Below are 24,299 nucleotides of genomic sequence, written 5' to 3' on the forward strand. Positions count from 1 at the left end.
TTGCGGCCCTGTGCGGCCCGGAAATCGGAAGCGCGAGACGGCTGCTTTCCGGTGGTGGGAAAGTGAGCCGGAGCCCGAGCCTGAGTGGAAGCGGCGCGTCCAGGGCAGGTGGGCTCCCTGTGGCCGAGCGGAGGCAAGCGGCTGCGCAGGGAGGGTCTGGCTCGGAGGCCCGAGGAGCAGCAGCCTCAAGAGCGGGCCGCTGCAGAGAGGGAATGGTGCGGGGGGCGCCGAGAAGGAGGCGCAGCCCGTCCCTGTCAGGGTTAGTGAATGAGGCTCTCCGCCCGGGCCGGCCCGGGGACTGTGCGCTGCGGGTCCCAGCATGAGTGCGGGCCCCGGCTGTGAGCCTTGCACGAAGCGGCCCCGCTGGGCTGCCGCTGGAACTTCTGCGCCGACTGCCTCGGACTCCCGGAGCTTCCCTGGCAGGCAGAGGCGCGTTCTCGACCCCAAGGACGCTCCCGTACAGTTCAGGGTCCCACCGTCCTCGCCAGCCTGCGTCTCGGGGCGGGCGGGACCGCACAGAGGCAGCGCCACCTCGTTTGGTACGTGGGAAAATAAAAAATCTTTGTCCTTGTTTCAGTGTGAGGACCATGGGACTCCAGTCACCACTTACTGATCTTGTGTCTACCACTCTGATGACCCCGTTGTTCAATCACAAGATGCCACTCGTAGGAGAGAGGGTTGCAGTTTTTTCTAGTGGCATGTGTGGTGTGGAAAACTTTGATGGATAGTTGCTAACCGGATGGACCTCACCTTCCTCAGCTTGGATAGAGAAATTGCCCTATTAAAGGAGTCTAGTTGTGTATGTAAAGCAGAAATCTCCAGAAATCGTAAAGTTCTTGCAGTATACTCAGATGCTGACTTCCCAGAGTGCAGAGCTGTTAGCCTTAGCTTGCTGACATTGTATTTGTCCCTGGCACACGATGTTGAACACGAGGAACTTGGTCTCTTCTTTCATACTTTAAAATCTATGCGGAGAGATAAACAATCACACAAGTCAAATATGTGTAACAGAGAATAATGGATGCTCTTGTTCGTGAGAAAGCCATTGTTTTGGTAGGAGTAAAGTATACTTAAGTTAGTGATAAGATCAAAGATAGTAGTCCAGAAGATTTGGTACTTACTGTGAGTACTGTACTTACTGTGAGTACTGGAGAAGAAAGAGTAAAGAGGTACTTCAGATATGCAGCTGGTACATAGAATAGCGAGAGAGGGGCTGTAAAGAGTTAGGAAAAAGCAATCCTACTCTGCTGAAGTATAGACAGTACTGTGGACATTACTAAGGATTTTGAATTTTATGTTTTCAGGGCAGTGAAAGGCCACTAAAGAGTGTTCAGTGTGTGTGTGTATGTGTGTAGGGGCGGGGAAGACAACAACTTGGTTAAACTTGTTTTCTTGAACTGTCTGTATATGGTTGGTGTATAGAAAATGGAAAAGAAAAATTGGTTGAAACCCCAGGACTAAAAGAGTTGGTCCAGATGGGAGACGATTTGCACTTAGACTCTGATGCAGGCAGTAGGGAACAGAAGTGGATACATATTGGAGGGAATGCTGCCTTTTTCTACCTCAAGAAATACACCTATGCTTGAGAAATTGAGCAGTTCTTGGCGTTAAAGTGTAATGGTAGCTATAAGTGTAGTTTAGCAGGCCATAGAGAAAGTAAAGCAACCAAGGAGCGGTCCTTTAGGAACTCGAGCCTTTTAGGAGACGTCTGAGAGAAATGCTCAGTGAGTATGAGAAAAGCCTAGCTGTGTTCTTTCATGCAGAGCCAAGAACATTGCTGAAAGCATGCATCGGTCCGCAGTGTAAGTGACCAGGCAGAGACCAAGACAAAGAGTGGACTCTTGTCTTTCTTGGGAACACTAAGAAGCAGACTTGAAGCAGGTGTTTTGTTCTTGTTTGTTTGTTTTGAGACAAGGACTCATTGAGTAGTCCAGTCTGGTCTGGAGCTCAGACCTGCCTCCCGAATACAAAAATTAAAGGGCCTTAATCAGGTACATTCCTGCCTCTGGCTTGATGCAAGTCTTGAAACAGTAGGATGTCTAGTATAAATGAAGCGGGTAGATACAATGTAGTTAGAAGGAGCAGCATACCTAAATACTGTTGGACCTGGAGAATGGGGTAGCAGAAGACTTAGGTGAGCTTTATTGTGGGCAAACTTAAGTGCCATTTAAAGGAGTTATACTTTATTTTGTATTTAATGAGCCTCCCGGAAGCTTTTAAACAAAGCAAAAGAATGCCATTTGGTTAATGTTTTAGAAAGATGGGTTAAGCAGTAGCTTTGGGGCTTTTTAAACTTTAGGCCACTGTATATTTTTCTGGTACTCAGAAATAGCTGTAACTTAGTATAATAAATATGCCATATTTATGACTGAAATATTTCATGAAATAACATCCTTATATGTGTAATTTGTATAATACATTCTTTTCCTTTATTTTCTATTGTTTGATTTAATAAATGCTTATCATTTTTAGTTTGTAAAACTTTGGGTTATAGAAAGTTTATACTGTAACCAGAGTGACCAGTTTCAGAAAATACAGAGCAGTTGTCCAATAAATGAAGTACTTAAGGGTATAAGCAATGAATGGATTTTAAATTTAGGATGTAGATTTCAGACAACTTTGCTATAAAGGAGTAGGAACTGAAGAACTATAGTAATGGCCCTGACTTCTGTGACTAACTAACAGTCTTACTAACGTTATTTGCATGCTTGCTGGGAGCTGTTGGGGCTACTAACTTTTTCTCATTAGTTGGACCTTAAGTTTTCTGCCAAAGAGAAATCAAGTTAATATTCTCATGGGTGGTGTTTTCTGTATACCTGCCAAAGCACCAGTGAACAGAATGTTCAAAGTCTAAATTTTTATACTAAACCATTGTTGCAAATCTTACAATTCTTTCTGGAACTTGGTATTTAAGTTTTTTACATATAGGTTTCCTAGAAGTGGGTGGAGTAGAGAAAGCCTATTCAGTATCTTTTTATTTTCATGGATACATCTCATATATTGATTGAAATCTTGCAAATCTCTGCTTCGCAGAACTCAGCATGCTATTCACATTCTGATGGCAAATAACTTAACCTGTTGGGTTGCTATAGGAGACTTCCTGGAAGTGAGGTACTCCTTGAAAATGTAGGTGAATCTTACAGTATTTTATGTCCTTTATGTTTATTTTTAACTATTTCGATCACTTTGTTAAACCAAAGTGGCTGAAAGTGTGAGTGATGTGCAGAATCATGTCAGTTATAAAAGAGATTGGATTTAAGTGTTGGGAGAGAATGTATTTATTGAATAATTCTTTTGTAGCCTGGACACAGTGTTTTCTCTTATTTTTGTATGCTTTTTTTTTTTTTTTTTTTAAAGATTTATTTATTTATTTTATGCATATGAGTACACCACTATTGCTCTCTTCAGAAACACCAGAAGAGGGCACCAGATTCCATCACAGATGGTTGTGAGCCACCATGTGTTTGCTGGGAATTGAACTCGGGACCTCTGGAAGAGCAGTCGATGCTCTTAACCACTGAGCCATCTCTCCAGCCCTTATTTTTGTATTCTTACTAATACATATACTCCTCATAAGTAGAGAACTGAATTCCTAGGTAAGGAAACAAACTCAAAGAACTGAAATAATAATAATGCTGACCATAATAATGCTGTTAACTAGATAGAGAGGTCTCAGTCCAGAACTGAAAGGGCTCATTGTGTTCATCTGTGTGGTCCTATTGCTGTGATGAAACACCAAGATCAAAAGCAAGCTGGGAAGGAAAAGGTTTATTTGGTTGACACCTTCACATCTTAGTCTATTATTGAAGGAATCCAGGGCAGGAACCTGGAGTCAGGAGCTGATTCAGAGGCCATGGAGGGGTGCTGCTTACTGGTTTGCTCACCATGGCTTGCTCAGTTTACTTTCTTAGAGCCTAGGACCACTAGTTTAGAGCTGTCCCTGTCCACAATGGACTGGGCCTTCCCACATCAAAACCTAATTCTTAAAATGCCCTCCAGGCAGCCGGATATTGTGGAGGCAGTTTCTCAGTTGTGCTCCCTTCAGATTACTCTAGCTTGTGTCCAGTTGACCTAAAACTAGCCAGCAGATTTGTTGTTTTATTATTATTATTATTGCTTCTTGTTTGCTATGATTATTTCTAGTTAAATGAAAGAAATTCCCTGGAATCATTTTATGCTTCCGTCAATAATTAGATGGATTAAACCCTACTGTTCTGTGATGTAATGGAAAAGAAACTTTTAGAAGTCAGAAGTAGTAGTATTGGAAAGAGTAAGGCAGTCTTTTCTCTGGGGTTCAAATGTGGACTGGGGCATATTTGAATAGCAGGATATATTGTTACCACTTGCCTTTCCCCATTCATTTTTGTCAGGCTTCAGGAATCATAATTGGAAGCCTAAACAAGAACTTTCCATGTTGGGGCTTCAGGAGACAGACAGTCCCCTAAGCTTCCCTGGGGAGCGGGGCTGGGGGGTGGGGGGAAAGGGAGGATTCAGGAGACAGATAGCCCCCTAAGCTTCCCTGGAATAGGCTTCCTGGGTTCGCATCACTTGAAGTTCAAGTTCTGTGGGCTACTTAATGTATATTGGAAGACTGTCTTAGTCACTGTCTGTTGCTGTGAAGAGACACCATGACCAAAGCAATTTTTTAAAATTTTTATTTATTTATTTTATTTTTTTGAGACAGGGTTTCTCTGTATAGCCTGGGCTGTCCTGGAACTCACTCTGTAGACCAAGCTAGCCTTGAATTCAGAAATCTGCCTGCCTCTGCCTCCCAAGTGCTGGTATTAAAGGCATGTGCCACCACTGCCTGGTGACCAAAGCAATTTTTAAGCCACCATATTGGTGCCGGGAATCAAACCAGGTCCTTTGGAAGAGTACCCAATGTTCTTAACCATTGAACCAAAGGACCACAGAGACCAAAGCAATTATTAAGCCACCATATAAACAATTCTTATAAAAGAACTGAAATAACTTGACCATAATAATGCTGGTAACTAGATAGAGAGGTCTCAGTCCAGAACTGAAAGGGCTCATTGTGTTCATCTGTGTGGTCCTATTGCTGTATTGAAACACCAAGATCAAAATTTATTGGGGCCTTATAGTTTCAGAGTCTTAGTCGTTACCATTATGTCCAGAGTATGGCTAAGAATGATTAAGATTTAATAGAAAATAGACACATTTAATTCATGTCCAGTATATTAAAACAAACAAGCATTTGTATTTCTAATGGTTATATAAAATGTAATTTGTATTTTCTTTGCATCACCCATTCCTGAGCTAATTTTATTTTATTTTTATTTTTTTGCCGCTGGTCATAGCCATTCAGTCATCATTTGGCATCTCAAATTTAGTATTTCATAATCAATGTAATAATATTTTTCTCAATACCTAATTAATTCTCCTATTTCCCATATTTCTGCTGAGTGTTATTATGCTCATTCAGGTCTTTCAAGCTTGAAGTCTGTGATATAGTTATATTCAATTGTAGTTATCTCAAAAGAAGTTATTTTTGTGCCTCAGCCAGTGATTTTTCAATCTAGTTCACTGTACACACACACACACACACACACACACACACACACACACACACACAGAGTTTAGAATTTCAGCTCCTCTCATTCTTCCCTCACACTCAAAGATTCTGAATTATTAGGTATGGGCATGGTCCTGGATTCCTTTATTGCTAGCCTTCTCATGATCTGGGTGGTTGAGAACTACTGACCTAGATCTTTCTCACTGGTTTGTGTTGATAAGTGCTCTTCTTGCCTCCAGGTTATCCATCATGAATGACCATGGGCTCCTTAGCCTTGAATTCTGGACTTATGGCTCGAAGTATGACTTCTAACCCAATTTTTCTTCTTGTGTTTCTGTGGGTCCTTCTGGATGCTCTCTGTGATATGGTCTTAGGTGACCTTCAAATTATATTTTTTATTCCTTTGTCAGTTCTTTTTACTTCTTTGCCATTGGTACCTTTCCTTTTATGTTGCTGCCTGTTTAAATTTCAAAGCAAAATTTCAATACTACCTCTTTCAAGAAATCTTTATTACCACTTTTTCTTTCTTTCTTTCTTTCTTTCTTTCTTTCTTTCTTTCTTTCTTTTTTTTTTTTTTTTTGGTTTTTCAAGACAGGGTTTCTCTGTGTAGCCCTGGCTGTCCTGGAACTCACTCTGTAGACCAGGCTGGCCTCAAACTCAGAAATCCTCTGAGATTTCTTGCCTGCCTCTGCCTCCCAAGTGCTGGGATTAAAGGCGTGCGCCACCACTGCCCGACCATTACCACTTTTTCTTAATCTTGATTTTTTTTCTAGAAAAAACCTTAATTCAGGTCAAGACCTTTTTAAATAATAATAATAATAATAGTTAAGGACTAACATTTTTCTAAGCATATACCACAGAGTATCCTAATCCTTTACATCAAACCTCACATTAAGCCCATAAAACATGCAGTTAATATGTATACTTTATAAGTGAGGAATCTGAGTCAGAGAAAAGTGTGTGTTTTTGTTTTTTTGTTTTTTGTTTTTTTACACAGTCACAAAGGAAGCCAGTAAGATAGACAGAATCCAGATATTCTGAGTCCAGAGCCTGTGATCTCAAACATTTGACTGTACAGCTCTTTAGGGGACACTTTCAATTCTGTACTGACACATTAGTTGTTTCTGTCTTATCTCTTAATACATGAAGTTGGAAAGAGTAGCTATTTTTTGTTTAACTCACAGAGCCTAGCAAAAGGCCTTATTTATATAATAGGTTATATATGTTTTCTATTTGAAAAAATTTATATGTATATATATTTAATTTTTAATTTTGATTTTTTTTTTTTTTTTGCAGTTTTCAAACAAAAGACTATTACCACTTGGATGGATACTAAAGGACCCAAGACAGCTGAATCAGAAAGGTATAAAAAGAAATTTCTGTGTGGAGAAATGAATAGCATATTGATGGAGTTGTTTTATCTTGCCTTTTCTTGTTTGTTTGTTTGTTTGTTTTAAATTTCTTTTTGTCTTTCTTCATCTACCCTCATTAACTTTTTAAAGTTTAAATATTTTTTAGTTTTTTTATATGCAAAGACCCTCATTTATTTGTGAGTTAAAGAGATAAAAGAGAAATAGTTTCTGACTTTAACATACTCATGTACAGTAGTGGTTACGGACACAAAACACAATTACTTCGTGAGGTGAATGCATCAGTGAAGGTATGAGCAAGTAAAGCTGTGACTGGTGGCTAGCATAGAGAAGAACAAGTCACCAGCTTTGCTTGGGCCTTGACATATGAGATAGAGGTAACCGTAAGATTTGAAGGAAAGGTAGCTGTTTACCAGGCACACCCTGGGGAGGGCATCGTGTGTACAAGTGCACAGATGGTGAGCAGTGAACAGTATGCTGTGTGTTTAGGTCATCAGAGAGCAAACTTCTCACTATGGTGCTGGTCAGTACTTTAATCACTTTACTTTCTATCTTTTATAATAAATTAGTTTTAGTTCTTTCTGTTCTTTTACAGCAAAGAAAACAACAATACAAGGATTGACTCCATGATGAGTTCTGTACAGAAAGATAACTTTTACCCACATAAGGTGGAAAAATTGGAAAATGTTCCTCAGCTAAATCTTGATAAATCACCCACAGAAAAGAATACACAGTATTTGAACCAACAGCAGACTGCAAGTATGTGCAAGTGGCAAAATGAAGGGAAGCATACAGAACAGCTTTTGGCAAGTGAGCCTCCAACAATGACTCAGGTACCAGAGCAGCTTAGTAATGCTAACATTGATCAGTCACCCCGGACTGATGACCACAGTGACACAGATAATGAAGAAGACAGAGACAATCAACAGTTTCTTACACCTATAAAGCTTGCAAATACAAAGCAAACAGTAGGAGATGAGCAAGCCAGAAGCAACTGTGAGTGCAGTGGATCTTGCCAGTCTGTGAAAGACTGTACAGGCTGTCAACAGGAGGAGGTGGATGTGGTCCCAGAGAGTCCTCTGTCAGATGTTGGTGCTGAAGACATTGGAACTGGACCAAAAAATGACAAGTTGACTGGACAAGAAAGTAGCTTAGGTGATTCGCCTCCGTTTGAGAAAGAAAGTGAGCCTGAGTCACCAATGGATGTAGACAACTCGAAAAACAGTTGTCAAGATTCTGAAGCAGATGAAGAAACAAGTCCAGTCTTTGAGGAGCAAGATGATCGTTCCTCCCAAACAGCAAATAAACCTTCCAGTTGCCAAGCAAGAGAAGCCGATGGCGATCTTAGGAAACGGTATTTGACTAAGGGAAGTGAAGTTAGATTGCATTTCCAGTTTGAAGGAGAGAGTAATGCTGGGACCAGTGACTTAAATGTCAAGCCATCTGGGAACTCTTCTAGCCTTAATGTAGAATGTCGAAGTTCTAAGCAGCATGGAAAAAGGGATTCTAAAATTACAGATCATTTCGTGAGAATTCCCAAATCAGAAGACAGAAGGTAATCCCCTCCTCCTCCTGTAGCATGATGTAGTTTTAAATTTTGTAGAGGGAATTAAGAAAGTAATTATTCATAGTAAATTATTTGCATTTATTTTAGTAACAATTTATGCTAAACTAAATTTAAGTCTAGATTTCAAAGTATAAATTCTAAAAAGCCAGAAGCAGAAAACAAGAAGTAATCTTTACTTGGTAGTCAGGTTTAGTTTCATGGACTTTGTTATGGAGTTTGTGGGCATTATTAAAAGATGAGAATATTTTGTTGACTGTGGTTGTTATTTAGCATTCCTCTAAGGCTTCTCTTATACTTTCTAATGCTCTGACAGGTGGCAAACATGTAATACTGTATTTTCTAAATGAGAAAACTGAGATTTGGGTTAGAAATTTCATGTATATTTAAATATATATTTTTGCGGTTATTCTATAAGAAAATTTCTAAGGTATTTTTTGTAGCTTATGATACTCAGTTACTTTGTTGAAATGATTCTATGAAAACTCAAGAAGTAACCAATTCTATGATCTGTGACATCTTTGACTCACTTCTGTTTTTTTGTTGCTTTTTGTTTTTTTTGGTTTTTCGAGACAGGGTTTCTCTGTGTACCCCTGGCTGTCCTGGAACTCACTCTGTAGACCAGGCTGGCCTCGAACTCAGAAATCTGCCTGCCTCTCTCATTTCTGTTTTTAAAGGTGATTTGTATGTTTGAAAGTTTTTTCTCTGAGCTATTGGAAATGAGCTCTGGGGTTTTTAAAATAAGTTTGTCACACAAAGACAGTAATATTCTCTGTAAGATTTGTACATGCATATTTAAGAAAACTGAAACAGTAAATAGTTTGTGACTGGCTATATTTGTCTTGACCGTAGAAAAGAACAATGTGAAGTCAGACATCAAAGAACAGAAAGGAAGATCCCTAGATATGTTCCACCTAACCTTCCTCCAGATAAGAAGTGGCTGGGAACTCCTATTGAGGAAATGAGAAAAATGCCTCGGTGTGGGCTCCGTTTGCCTCCTTTAAGACCATCCGCAAATCACACAGTAACTGTTCGGGTGGGTATCGCCTCTTACCCACGAGCAAAGATTTTTCTTTTTATTTCTTTTCTTTCCAGTTGATTATATTTTTACACCCACTACATGTTAGGTATTGTTATTTTGTAAAATAAAGTTCAGAGTTATTTATGGTTTAGTGCATTGTCCATCTTTGCTCTTTTCTTAGATCCTCCTGATTATCCTCCGTTACCACTTCATAGGTATTCAGAGTCTACATGTCTGAAACCAGTCTCACCTTTTGTTAAGTTGTGGTAAAATATACATCATATAAAGTTTATCACTGTAACCATTTTTATGTATGTGATTCAGTGACATTAAGTGTATTGACAGTGGTGAACAACCATCGCTGATATCCATTTCCAGAACTTTCCATCTTCCCAAATGGAAATTGTGTGTCCATAAAGTAGTAACTCCTCATTTCCTGTTTTCCGTAGCTCCTTAACTACTTTTGTCTTCATCGTTCCCCCGCTCTAGTCGGTTTCCTAGGGTCTCCAGTGGAGCTTTGGCTTCATTGTCTTCATGCAGGGGCTGTGACCTTGTCACATACTGCTTGGCCTTCTAGACTCTGCTTTGAAATCTCAGGAGAATTATCCACCATGACTCTATAACTTTCCTGGTACATGGTATAAAATCAAAATCATGGACAGTGCTAAGGTCTGTTGCTGGTGAGAGCGGCATGGGATTCCCCTGCACTATAGCAGCTTTGAATCCTCTGACTTAACCTGGGAAAGCAGTTCCTTGGTGACCTTGTACAGGCAAGAACTCTAGATCTCTTCCCCAGTGACTGTCTTGGAAAGTCTTTGAAACAAACTCTACTTTTTATTATTTTATTTTTAATCTTTGATCTGGGAAAGGCCTTAAAGTTTTTGAGAAGCCCTCAGATATCTTTCTTATTGTCCAAGTACAAAGTACTTGGCCTTTTTTTAGTGGTGATACTCACTTTAGCAACAATACTTTCCTTTCCCCAACACACACACACACACACACACACACAGACACGCACACGCACACGCTTTTTTCCCTAAACTATTAGCTTTTCAGGTCTTTTTGTTCTCTATTCTTGCTATAAACCTGGTTAAAAGCAACCACAATGAGCCACAGCACAGTTTCACTGTTTTGCTGCTTTAAATTTCTTTCACATTTGATAAATCAATCTTGCCATTTTAAAACTCAGCCTCAGAGAAAGTCTTAGCAGATGGATAAAACAGACAAATCATCTGCCAGAACGAAGCACACATGATCTCTAGTCTGATTTACAATAGAGTCTTTGTTTCTGAGACCTCATCAACACAGCCTTTACTGTCCACATTCCTGCCCACATTCCTATCTGAATTCTGGTCTTCTGAGCTACCTGCATCACTTACTATGGCCCGTTTGTAGCATTCTCAGTTTTTCTCTAGCTTGTTTCTCCAAATTTTGCCCATAAACCAATACCTAATGTTTCTGAGCTGAATCATGAGATACTGTACAGAGTCTATTTCTTGTTCCAGTTTTGTGGTCAGATTTCTGTGACTATGACAAAATACTTGAGGTAATAAACTTATAGGAAGCAAAATTTGTTTTGGTTCAGGGTTTCCGAGACTCGGTCCATGATTGCTTTTGTCTACTGCTCTTGCCCTGTGGCTACGTAGTACCCAGCAAGAAAGTAGGGGAGAGGAGGTTTCTTTCTCTCTTGGCACTCTGCAAGTGAAGAAGAGAGAGGAAGAGGTCAGAGACTTACTTCCACTAGAACTGGTCTCAAAGGTTCCAACACCTTCCATAGTACCAGATCCTGGGTACTCAGCCTCTAATATATGGTCCTTTGGGTGGTGCTCTGGATCAAAATGAACTGAAATAATATCATGTGACTATTGCCCTCCAGCCCCAGTTAGCTTCTCTTTCTTCCTTATAGTTCAGCTATGCTGTCATAAACTTAATGAAGTCTTTCTCAGCTCACCCTACTAAATCTTTCTAGAATAGTTCTGTATAATATCACATATCTTTCATTCATAGCATATTTCACTTAAAAAAGTTATGTGATTATTCTCTGCAGTGAACTGTAATACATGATACCATTGGGGTGAACATTGAAAAACATTTCTGAGAAATGAAAATGACAGACCCAAAAACCAACATGTTGTGTGATTTCATTTATTTATCTAGAATGAAATAACCTCAAAACTTAATGTTTATTGTATGTTTGCACCAGAGCATACATACACATGTATGTGTATGCCAGGTTCTATCTTAAATCTGGTGAAAAAATTTAAATACTTACTCCTCAAGAAATTTAATTTTATCGAAGGTAAAAACCTGCATTAGGGCTAGGGAGATGACGTACTTGGGAAAGCGCTTGGCACATAAGCATGAGGGCCTGTGTTTGGATTCCAGAACTCATAAAAACCAGGAGAGGGCTAGAGAGATGGCTCAGCAGTTAAGGACACTTGCTGCTCTTACCGAAGACCTCAGTTTGAGTCCCAGCACCCACACTGGACAGCTTACAACTACTTATAACTCCAGTTCTGGGAGTTATGACACCCTCCTCTGAACTTGATGGACACTCTTATGCATATGGTATTAGACACAGACGTATACATATAAATAAATGTAAAAATAAATCTTTAAATAAAAGCTGGGTGGGACAATGTCTTACCTGTAATTTTAAGAGGTGGGGGAGTGGTATATCCTATATGGAAAATCCTTGGAGTTGACTGGTCAGCCAGTCAGTCTAGCCAATTGAGTGAGCTCCAGGCTTAGTGAGAGACCTCTGTCTCAAAAACTTCAGGCGATTAAGGTGGATGGCTTGTGGGTTGGCTCAGCAGATAAAGGTGCTCGCCATTTGTATGGCACATGTGTCATGCACACATCATATGTCATACAAACACAATGGTTTTTTTTTTTCAAGTTAGGTGGATAGTGATAGAGGAAGGCACTTAATATTGACCTATGACCTCTGGCTTTTACATGCATGTTCACATACCTGCTCATGCAATCTGCACTTGTGTGAACACATACAAACACACACCAAAAAGAAAAACAAGTGTTGTCTCGTATGATAGTGGTCTACTAAAACCAAGAACTATATTAACTACTCATTTAAAGTTTCTAAAGACTTGATGATGGTGAAGGAAACAAAGCCAGCTGTGGAGTTGAGAATTCAGGTTTAAATGATAAAGTAAGGAGATGGTAACTGTTATTAACGGCATTAAAAGAGGAGACCATGTACACACAAGCATAGAGATAGCTGTGATAGGAAATAATTTCCTGTTTCTGGACTTGTGATACTTCTGATTTGTATAAAATGAATGGTATTTTGATAGGAGCTTGGGCAAAGATTCTAAAACGGGCTATTTTTCAGAGATGTTATTCTAAAAGGTGAAGAAGAGTTTTACAGGGTGTCAGTATCTAGAGCTGCTGGAGTTAGAAGAGGCAGATAGGAAGCTGTCAGCAGAAGTTTAGGGAAGCAGTAAGGTAGCAGACTGCAGGTAAAAATTCACTGGTCATGGTGATGGCTAAAGTGAGGTGTGGCAACATCCTAAGAGAGATTGGTGAGCTTTCTTGCCTGGAAGCTGGCCTCCACTTTATAGCATTTGCTTGAACTGCTTCACTTGTATTGTTTTGTAGAAGGTATGCTTAGTTTTTATCTTAACTTTTTTTTTTTTAATTGACATTATATTTCAGGTAGACCTTCTGAGAGCAGGAGAGGTTCCAAAACCTTTTCCAACACATTACAAAGATTTGTGGGATAACAAGCATGTTAAAATGCCTTGTTCTGAACAAAACTTGTACCCTGTGGAAGATGAGGTAAATAAAACTGGACCTGGGTCATGGTTTAGTATGTTTGGCTTTTGAGTTTGTGATGCAAAACAACTTAAAATGCTTTGACCTGGCCTTTTTTTTTTTTTTTTTTTCTCCCCCTGTAAGAATGGTGACCGAACTGCAGGGAGTAGGTGGGAGCTCATTCAGACTGCACTTCTCAACAAATTCACCCGACCCCAGAACCTGAAGGTATGTTCTTTTCAATCCTGTCTCCTATATGGCTGAGAGGTAGGTCCTTTCGTTTTTTTCCTCAAAGACATTTTTTGAGCATAATAGACTAGACCCGCTGACAGCAGTCTTCATATGCAGTGTGTATGTCCTGTCACTTATGACGAAGACTCTTTAGAAAAATTGTTGGTTTCCATAGTGTCACTAGTAATAAAGTTGGAAAATTGAGACTTGTAAATAACTTGCCTAGAGTCACATAGAATAATTTGTTGAACTAGCAATAAGAATTTAGTTTCTTGGTTCTGTCCAATTTTCTTCAGTTTAAGCCTCTTTTTTGGTTTGTTTTAAAATTATTATGCTTTTGCAATGTGTTAATAGGAAATCAAGAAAGAATTATGACCTCAGCACTTTTTGCCTAAAGGGAAACTGAGCCTACCAATGATTAGAATACACATTAAATATTCTATTTTTATTGCTCTTATTACTTTAAGAATTTAATTATTTATTAGTCTTACATATGAGCAGTGAATTTTTTATTTAAGAGCATAGGGTAATCATTAGATTTTTCCCCTAATATCTACAATAGCATGTAGAAAAACATGTGTATTTTGTTAGAGAATTATAGCCAAACAACATAGTACTTATATAAATAGTGACACAGGTATCTGTGATTTATGAAAATGATGTTCATTTCCTTTCAGGGGCTTGGTTTGTTATGATCACTTTCTTGGGTTTTATGGTTTCTGCCAAAATAACTCTAAGCTTTTATAGTTCCTGTGGGTTTTTTTCCCCTATTTTCTTTACATGAAAACGATATGTGTACAGTTTGAACATTTAACATTTTAACCCTTTCAAAAGGCATTTTTTTTTCCCCCCCAAAACAGGGTTTCTCTGTGTAGCCCTGGCTGTCCTGGAGCTCACTCTGTAGACTAGGCTGGCCTTGAACTTACAGAGATCCAGGTGCCAGGATTAAAGGTGTGCACCAGCATGACCCACATACTGTGTTCCAGTGATACACTTGTAAAGCTGTATTTAAAGTTGTACTGAAAGCTAAGGGGCATTAGTATCCCTGGCTTTTTTTTTTTTTTTAATTTTGTAGTAAACTCTTTAAATTGGCTCCTTCAAAATGAAGATTTTCAAGGTCTGGCAGTTGTTTTAAGATGTTAATTTCCTATGTACAAACAAAACTCCATGTAAACTTACAAGCTCACACAGTTCTCATGTAGGTATATATCATTTTGGGTTTTGTTCCATTTTAAATATAATAAACCAGCATTTGATTTGTTTTCATGATAAAGGTAAAAACAAATTATAGTTAATATTTTTTCTCTGTCTCTGTCTCTCTGCATTTTTTTTTTTTTTTTTTTTTTTGGTTTTTAGATACAGGGTTTCTCTGTGTAGCCCTGGCTGTCCTGGAACTCACTCTGTAGACCAGGCTGGCCTCGAACTCAGAAATCTGCCTGTCTCTGCCTCCCAAGTGCTGGGATTAAAGGCGTGTGCCACCACTGCCCAGCACTCTGCATATTTTTAATGATTTATCCAAGTCCCAAATTGGATATTGACAATTTTTCAAATACTCTATTCAGAAAAAAATATTACTTTGTTTTTAATTTTTTCTTTACAATTGTAAACAGTTGATAGATATTGGTGGGTACAAAGATTAGACCTTTTTACTGATTAACTTGGAAATAAACATGATGGTGACCACTTTGATTTAGATCTTCTAGGGTTCCACATGGTGCAGTCGGTTACTAGGATTGTTTTTTCCTATGTAAAGCACCACTAACTTTCATGTGTGTTGTGTTTGGGCCTTTGTCTTCACAACCCAGACTCATGCACTTGGAAACACTTTGTGCTAACACTATCCAAGTGCCATTGGGAAAGCACTGTTCTTCTAATTGGCCTTTTTTTTTTTTTTTTTTTTTTTTAAGAATTTTCATATTTTTTCTTTAAGCACACAGAATAATCATAGCATTCCGAATTAGTCTGCTCACCTCTTCAGTAGTTCCTTAGTGCACTTTGATTACTTTTGGATGGAGCAACTGCTTTAATATAAATTTATCTTATCAACAAAACAATGTAATCTGTCAAGATTTCTTATATCTGCTTATAGTAATTTCTTCTCAAAGAATGGTATGTGAAAGGAAGAAGTAAATATTAAGACTGTGATTTCTATAATCTTTGTGCTATTTATTCATTCAGGGGAGCTTTGGAGAAATCAGATATTCAAAGTTTAAAGTAGAAACAGTATCCTTAGTACTATTTCTGTTAATAGTCTGCTAGATAATTTGTACAGAAAGAACCTTGTGTTTGTTATTGTGAGCTAAAAGGAACTTGAGTAGTCGATGGTTGGTACAAACTAGTACCCAGCTTTCTTAATGAAGGACTCATGGTAGACTACTGGTGGGGTTTGAAGACTAGAATAAAAGTAAATCCAGTCAGCCCACTTAATAGTCTCACAGATGGTGAGTAAGCATTATTTATTATTATTCCTCATATTTGGATTTGACCAGCTTAAAATAAGAAATCTGAGTTAGGCATGGCAGCACTTCCTGTGGTTCTAATCCCAGCACTCAAGTGTGATAAGAAGTTTGCTGTGAGGTTGAGACTAGTGTGAGACATGATAACTTCATATTACAGTGTGAGACCCTGCCTCCAAACAAGAGAAAAGAAAATTGTGGCTAGAATCAAAAATGCTCAGCTTTTTTCTTATAGTTATTCCTTAAACAATAGCCTATAGCCATCTATATATTATTTACATTGATTTAGCAATTATAAATAACCCAGTATAAAGGAGGGTGTGCCTAATTATATGCAAATACTCTGCTACTTATATAAGAGAGTTGAACATGCTCATTTGGTATCCTGAAGCAGGCTTGAACCAATCTTCCATAGATATCATACAATAGCTTTATTGGAGTTAATTTAACTATAAAATGTGATGAAAGCATTAAAAAATAAGCAGTCTCTAAAATATTTTTTCTATCAACTTTGAGGAAGCATGTAAAAGCATACTCTTTTGATATTTGTATCTACTGTTGAAGTCACCACCACAGTCAAGATACATATCATTTCTGTCATCCTCAAATGTGCCGTGGTATTTGATTTAATTGAAGATTTTTAGATTCATCTTTGTGATTAAATATTTACATGCATTATTAGGCCATCTATTTGTTTGTAGACATTACTATTTACTATATCATACAGCATTTTGAAATAACCTACCAAGGCCTAGAAATAACTCTTTAAAAATTTTTCCTTCCCCCCTGCCACCCCCCCACCCTTCCTCCCCTCTCGCTCCAGCCTAAAGTACACTGTAACTGTCTTCTGACACCCTTATGAAGGCATCAGACCTCATTATGAATGGTTGTGAGCCACCATGTGGTTGCTGGGATTTGAACTCATGACCTCCTGAAGAGCAGTTGGTGCTCTTAACCACTGAGCCATCTCACCAGCCTCATCTTTTCATTCTTAACAGAAAATGTTATTTTATGGCTTATGAGAGAGAAATAAAAGCTTTTACTTCTTGTTCTATGGTTAATGTTTTTCTTTTTTGAAGGACTGTGGATATCCCTTGATTCCTAATAAATGCAATATATTTTTATAGATTTGGGTTTTAATGTAGATACTTGTTCATTTTGTGACATGAAATATTTTCTAGGAAGCTCTTAATAAATGTTTTTAGTGATAAATTATCATGGAACCTTTATATTAATAATTTAACAGTGAATTTCAGACTTGTATATTCCCTCAGAAAAAAATTAAATTATCAATATAGTTGTTATTGAATTCTAGTTATTAGTTTATTAATGATATAAAATATGAACAAAGTAGCTATTTAAAAGAATTAGATAAGAGCTAATTATAAATAATAGTTTCTCCTTCACAACTAATGGATTGCTTTATGCATATCTAACTGGAAACCCAGTGTATAGTATTATTTATTCAGGATATTTAAAACTTCTACCAGTAGATGGCATAGTTTGACTTATCCTTCTATATAAATATATAACTGATAGGTTTTGTATTACCATACAAAGTTTTTTACAGCTGTAATCGATTTCTGTGATAAAATAGAAGTGTGCTTACTTTTTTGGCTGTAAAATAATTCAGCTCTGTAGGAGAATTTGAGAAAAGTATATAGACTTTTTCTATACTAACAAAGTTATATTTTATACTTTATAAAAATAGTTAATAGTAGGGCCTAGCGAGATGGATCAGTCAGTAAAATACTTGCCGTGCAAATACAAGGATCTAAATTTGGCTTACCAGCACCCATTTAAAAAGGCTGAGTGTGTGTCTGTAACTTTAGTGCTTAGGGAAATGAAGATAGGCAGATACCTGAGGCTCTCTGGCCAGCTAGTCTTCAGTGAGTTCTGGGTCAGGGAATCTGGGTCTGTCTCAGAAATTAAGTTGAAGAACAATTGAAAAAGACACTGAACATGGACTTCTAGCCTCTGTACTTATATGCACATACTCACACACTTATCCACAGGAACATATCAATACAATGCATGCACACATACTCTCTCTCTCTCTCTCTCTCTGTCTCACACACACACACAGAGAGAGAGAGAGAGAGAGAGAGAGAGAGAGAGAGAGAGAGAGAGAGAGAGAGAGAGACAGAACTGATTGTAAGGGGGAAAATACCATTTTGTAATTTAAGATAATGTTCTTCAATCTTTTTTTCTTTTAAACATTTTTTTCTCTTATTTCCTCCCCAATGGTATTTTAGTGCTACAAGTAACTATGTATCTCTTGTGTATGAGAATATCTAAATGAGTAAAGTATATATAACTCTGTGTGTATAGTGATCTTAATATACATACGTGTGTGTGCACAGAGAGAAATAGACAACACTTAATATATATGCACACAACATATGGTGTCAACCACAAATCATTGTAATTTCTTTATTTTTTTTTAATTCCCTAAGGTCTGATTTTTGTCCAGTTGGAGTACATTGTCCCCATTTAGAATGCATGCTTTAGGGTAATTATGTTTTCCTGTTGGTTAACATTTCTAATCTCATTTATCTTATGTGAATAATGAATTAGTCTGCATTCTGTCTCTCCATAGCTACTAATATGGAATAGCTAATGTCAGAAGGAAACTTGCTTAGCATTAAGAAATTTACTGGAAGCAATTTGCAAAAGATAACTTACATGACTGTGTTATAAGATTTTTGTTCCTATTTTTTCCGTAGGATGCTATTCTGAAATACAACGTGGCATATTCTAAGAAATGGGACTTTACAGCTTTGGTTGATTTCTGGGATAAGGTAAAAGTGTGCTTTTGTTGTTGTTGTTGGCTGTAAGATGATACTACTTTTTAAAAGGGTCTGAGGGAAGTACATACAATTCTTCATACCAGTAAAATTTTATTTTACTTTAATGTTTTTTCAAGTGCTTGTCTTAGGTAGATAATTTGGGTCTGAAATTTTGTTTTATTCTCTTATTAAAGTAATTTTTTCTTATACTGTTAATATTATCATTATCAGTGGAACTGTTTTTCATGACTAGATTTTCCCTCCCTGTTTGGGTTTTTAGGCAGGGTCTCACTTTTTAACTTAGGCCACCTCAAACTCCTGATGGTCCTGCCTAGTCTCCTGAATGCTGGGATTACAAATATGAGCCACCACACAGGTATCATGACTTGATATATAAAGTCACTACTATGTAGGTTGCTAAATTTTATGCAATAGTAATGTGTGTGTATGTGTAATTATACAGTAGTAACTTGTGTGTTATGTATATGTGTATATTCCCATAGTTCAGGTTGTTTCTTTAGATTACTCCAGAAATTAGATGTTTAGATGAAAAGATACAAAAGATACATAGCTTCTTCTACTCTGCATGTATGCTGTAAAGTGATTTTCACTAGCTCCTGCCTCTCTCTATGCATTCAGTGTGATAAGAGCACCACAAGGGCAGAATGGGCAGCAGCACCTCTCTCTATAAAAAAAATGGAAGAGTTTTAACACATTTTAGAGTGAGGTATGGTGGTGCATGTTTTCATCCTAGCACTAAAGAGGTTGGAGGATTGCAAGGTTAGGACCAGCCTGCACATAAAGAGTTCTAGTTGAGCCTGAACCATGCAGTAAAGACCATAATTTGTTTAAGACATTTGGGTGGTTTCCTTATTTTTTTGTTAAATAAAAGTTGTTTTGAACTTTGTATCATTTTTTGTGTGGACATGAGTTTTTGATGCTTTGAGCTAAATATCCCCAAGTGTAGTTGCTAAGATGTTTTAAAGTGTCAACTACTTACCAAAAAGAGCTGCCTCAAACAATGGCAACATACTTTTTGATTTGCATTTCTCATGTTATTTTGGGTCCTCTCAAGTATTTAGGCTTCATTTGCTAATAATAGGAAATTGGTTTAAAACATTATAAATTAAAATACCTTTAGTATTGCCTAGTTTTGATTATATAAGAGAGAATATTAACAATGAACATGAGCTATTTTGTTTTTTCATGTTAGAGCCTTTTCCTACCTAACTGTCTTTCAGGTAAATACTTTTGAGGTAATTAAAATCATTATTACTTTTCTATTTTATAAATGAATAGCTGTGATTTCAAAATGGGCTTGGTCCAAGGTGACATAGTTTGTCCCTGGTGGGAACAGGCTAGCCCAGTCACATGTAGTCATCCTGTAATGTTCCTCTATTCATGGCTTGTTCCTGCCTGCTGCCTTACTTCCTAAGCAACTCTCCACATTTAGACTTTGCTGCATACCCTTTGCAAAATGAGATGTCACTTTTTTCATTTCTATGTCAGGTGCATTAATTTGTTTTTTGGGACTCTTAACTTTATTATTGGCATCATTTAACTGTTTGAAGAATTCCTAGTAGAGACTTGAACATTCTGAGCTTTGTGTCTTTGGTAGCACTTGGTGCAATGCCTTATATAACTGTCAGGTACTGTAAATGTTTATGGTTGTGGCTTCAGCTGTGACCAAGTGGACAGATTGGTTTGCAGAGTTATCAATCAATCAATACAGGAGAATATTAGATGAAAACTGCTTTAAATTAACAAGGAGTGAAATGCTTGTGATTTCTGTCACCAATCCCTCCCCAAGCCCACAGCACCCTCAGATACAGTGACCTCTGAGCTAATGACATCTCTGGTATCCTGTCAGTTCATTTCCTGTGATATTAATAGACTAAGAGTCTATGTTCTCTAGGACTTCTGATGGTGATCCAGATGAACATAGTTGGCTACTTTGTCCAGGGGTAGATGGGACTATTATTTAAAACTTCATGTGTTTACGGGCTGAGGTTCATGGAGCTCTTCTGTGCCACAGTTCCAGAGAGCTTCTGAGGCCAGGCAATGAGTGGCAAGGTAGGAGTCTTCTAGAAGCCAGAGGACATCGAATCCCCCTGGAACTAGAGTTAGAGAGGAGTGTGGATGCTAGGAAAAAAGTACAGGATCCCTGTAAGAGCAGCAAGAGCCCGCCCTTAGCTGCTGGGCTGTCTCTTCAGCCCTTTTCTAGGAAGTTTATATGCTTGTACATATGCTTGTATACATTACCCAGTTTTTTTTCTGATGTCTTTTTTTATTAATTCTTTTTTTTTATTTTATTTATTTTATTTTTTATTTTATTTTATTTACATTTCAGATGCCATCCCCTTTCCCCATTTCCCCTCCCTAGAAAACCCCTATCCCATGCCCCCTTTTCCTTTTTGCTTTTATACAATTTTTTTAAAAATGTTAATCAAAGGCTTTATAAGTTCGTAATGCTCAATCAGAAGTGTAACCCGATACCCAACCTAGATATATAAACTATCTTTGACTGGTGGAGAAATGTGAACATCTGCCTTCATGCCCCCCCCCTTTCTCTCTCTGATCACCTAGCTTCTCCTCTCCTTCATCTTCTCCTCTCCTTACTCCATCTCTTCCTCTCGGTACTCCTTTTCCCTTAGCTCCTCCTACATATCGCCCTTCCTGTTAAAATAATACTTTTCTCTCAAAGTACAATTAGAGCATAATTATGTCTATTTGTACCAGTGAGGTACAAGATAGTCCTAATACCCAGTCCATCATTTAGTTGACTAACCAGAACCTCTGTCATCTCTCCTAACTAAAACACCTAGTTTTGAACCTGGCTTTTTTCTTGGCTTTAGAATGAATGTCAGCTGAAAACCATCCACTCAGATCTTTTTTCTCAAAGTAAATAGCCAGGATTGGCTATGAGACTATAGGTTCAACCCTGTCAGAAATCCAGAATGACTGAATTATCTGAAATTATGGGAAGCACTAAGCATAGCTTCTAAAACTTAGCCAATTTATAGAGACCGCTGAACACCTGGACACTCCCTATACTACCGAACGTTGGAGCATCAAATCTTCAGCTTTCTGGCCCAGAATCATCTGACAGACCTTAGTGATGCAGAATTATTAAGGGCTGATTACTCTGTCTAGGCAGGTGTAATCAGTCAACTATTCTGCAAGTGTGTCCTTTTCTGGACAGTAATTTATCTGTAGATGGAAAGAGGCAATTCTTGCCTAGTGGCTGTCTCCCCACAATTGGAGTTAACTCCAAGGATGCTCAATTTCATCTTAGAATCCAAGACAGGAATCTGTCAGAAGCAGACAGGTCTCTAATCAAAATGAACATTAATATAGAAATGTTTGTAACGTCAATTCTATGGACTTCTGACATTTTGAAAATCAACTATTCATGTAAGGTAACCTGGACTATTGTCTGTTAACTCCTCTCAGATATTTCTAAATAAAATATAGAAAACACCCTAACAATAAACTCAAAGCCATGAATTTGCTATAGTCCCTTAACTCACAGGCTAACCATCTCAAATCAGTTAAAAAAGTTAAAGAAGGACTAGATCTAACTAAGCCTTGTATTCCTAAATGTGTTATACAGGCACAATGCCCATGAGAGTATCAATATTCATCTCCCTTTTATATCAATAAGAAGCTCATACCAATAAAAACCTTAAATTTGAAATCAAAGTAAATTTTGTGCCATTTAAGAAATTATAACTTCATCTTAATAATAATTATACAGATTTCTATCAATAGGTTATGGCTATGCAATAAATCCTAGCTAATCCTCCCTGTTCCAACAAAACCACTACTTTTCCCTAGAAAGACAGCCTAATATTAACCACCACCTTAGTCCCCAAGCCCAGGGACTAGGGGCGCTGACTCTTCTTTAACTTCTTCAAGCTGATTATGGGTGTTGAGATATTAGAAGAGGGTTGGGGGGAAGAGTAAATTGATAAACCTCTGATGCTGTGTCTTCACTGCATCCAGTTGGAATTCAAGGACATCGGAGGTTTGAGCAGGTCTTATCCCATTCCCCCCACCACCCAGGAACCCCTTATCCCATCCCCCTTCCTTGTGCTTCTATGAGGGTGTGATTTTCCAGTTTCTATGATGCTGTTTCCATTAACATAAACTGCCTCCTAAATTTCTAAATCCTTTCATTAAAATTTCCTATTTTTCTTTTTTCTTTCTTTTTCTTTTTTCCTTTTTTTCTTCTTTTTTAAAAATTGGATATTATATTTACATTTCAGATTTTATCCCCTACCCCACTTCCTCCCACCACCCAGAAACCTCCTATCCCATCCCCCCTCCTCATGCTTCTATGAGGCTGTGCCCGCACCTACCCTCTGCCCCCACTACCCCCTCCCCATCCTCACAATCCCCCCATACTCTGTGTTCGTTTTTCATCGACCAAGAATCTTCTCTCCCACCTATGCCCGACAAGGCCATCCTCCCCTACATATACTGCTGGAGTCATGGGTCCCTCCCTATGTGCTCTCAGGCTGGTGGTTTAGACCTTGGGGGCTCTGGTTGTTAGGTATTGTTGCTTTCCTCCTGGGGTGACAAACCCTTTCTGCTCCTTCAGTCTTCTCTCTAAGTTCTCCATTGGGAAACTCTTGATCATATCAGTGGTTACCTGTGAGCATCGTCCTCTGAATGTGTTAGTCTTTGGCAGACCTCTAAGGAGACAGCTATATCATGTTCTTGACAGCATGCACTTCCAGCCATCCACATCAGTGTCTAGCTTAGGTGACTGTACATGGGATGGATAACCAGGTGGAATGGTCTCCTGATGGCCCCTCCTTCAGTTTCTATTCCATGTTTTGTTTACATATTTGCTCCCTTGAGTATTTTTGTTACTCATTCTATGTAGAACTGAGGCATCCCCTCTTGGTCTTCTTTCTTCATGAGCGTCATGTGGTCTGTGGGTTGAGTCTTCGCTATTCCAAGCTTTTGGGCTAACATCCGCTTAACAGTGAGTAAATACCATGCATGTTCTTTTGTGATTGGGTTAACTCACTCAGGATGATAATTTCTAGATCCATCCATTTACCTAAGAATTTCTCAAATTCATTATTTTTAATAGCTGAATAATACTCCATTGTGTAGATTTACCACATTTTTGTATCCATTCCTCCGTTGAGGGACATCTTGGTTCTTTCCAGCTTCTGGCTATTATAAATAAGGCTGCTATGAACATAGTGGAGCATATGTTCTTGTTATATGTTGGAGCATCTTCTTGGTATATGCCCAGGAGTGGTATAGCTGGATCCTCAGGTAATGCTATGTCCAGTTTTCTGAGGAACCGCAAGACTGATTTTCAGAGTGGTTGTACCAGCTTGCAATCCCACCAACAATGGAGGAGTGTTCCTCTTTCTCCGCATCCTCGCCAGCATCTACTATCACCTGAGTTTTTGATCTTACCCATTCTGACTGGTGTCAGGTGGTATCTCAGTGTTGTTTTGATTTGCATTTCCCTGATGACTAAGGATGTCGAGCATTTCTTAAGGTGCTTCTCGGTCATTCGAGTTTCCTCTGTTGAG

At 38.2% G+C, this 24,299-nt stretch overlaps 1 protein-coding gene across 5 annotated transcripts in view; it reads left to right on the plus strand.

Moving 5' to 3' along the window:
- The first annotated feature begins 21 nt into the window (after positions 1-21).
- Parg (poly(ADP-ribose) glycohydrolase) overlaps positions 22-24,299 on the plus strand; it is a 108,542-nt gene continuing 84,264 nt past the window's right edge. Inside the window, exons 1-8 of one of the 5 annotated variants that reach the window (XM_076931434.1) lie at positions 417-539; positions 5,773-5,832; positions 6,830-6,896; positions 7,499-8,458; positions 9,320-9,503; positions 13,164-13,286; positions 13,407-13,490; positions 18,676-18,750. In XM_076931434.1, the coding sequence (XP_076787549.1) occupies positions 5,787-5,832; positions 6,830-6,896; positions 7,499-8,458; positions 9,320-9,503; positions 13,164-13,286; positions 13,407-13,490; positions 18,676-18,750 (1,539 nt within the window). In that variant the 5' untranslated portion in view covers positions 417-539; positions 5,773-5,786. Of the gene's footprint in view, positions 540-5,772; positions 5,833-6,829; positions 6,897-7,478; positions 8,459-9,319; positions 9,504-13,163; positions 13,287-13,406; positions 13,491-18,675; positions 18,751-24,299 lie in introns of those variants that run through there. The other 4 variants (XM_034498044.2, XM_034498043.2, XM_076931435.1 and 1 more) reach the window with 4 other exon arrangements.

The sequence above is a fragment of the Arvicanthis niloticus genome, chromosome 3 (assembly GCF_011762505.2).
Source record: "Arvicanthis niloticus isolate mArvNil1 chromosome 3, mArvNil1.pat.X, whole genome shotgun sequence".
In the NCBI taxonomy this organism is placed as follows: Eukaryota; Metazoa; Chordata; class Mammalia; order Rodentia; family Muridae; genus Arvicanthis; species Arvicanthis niloticus.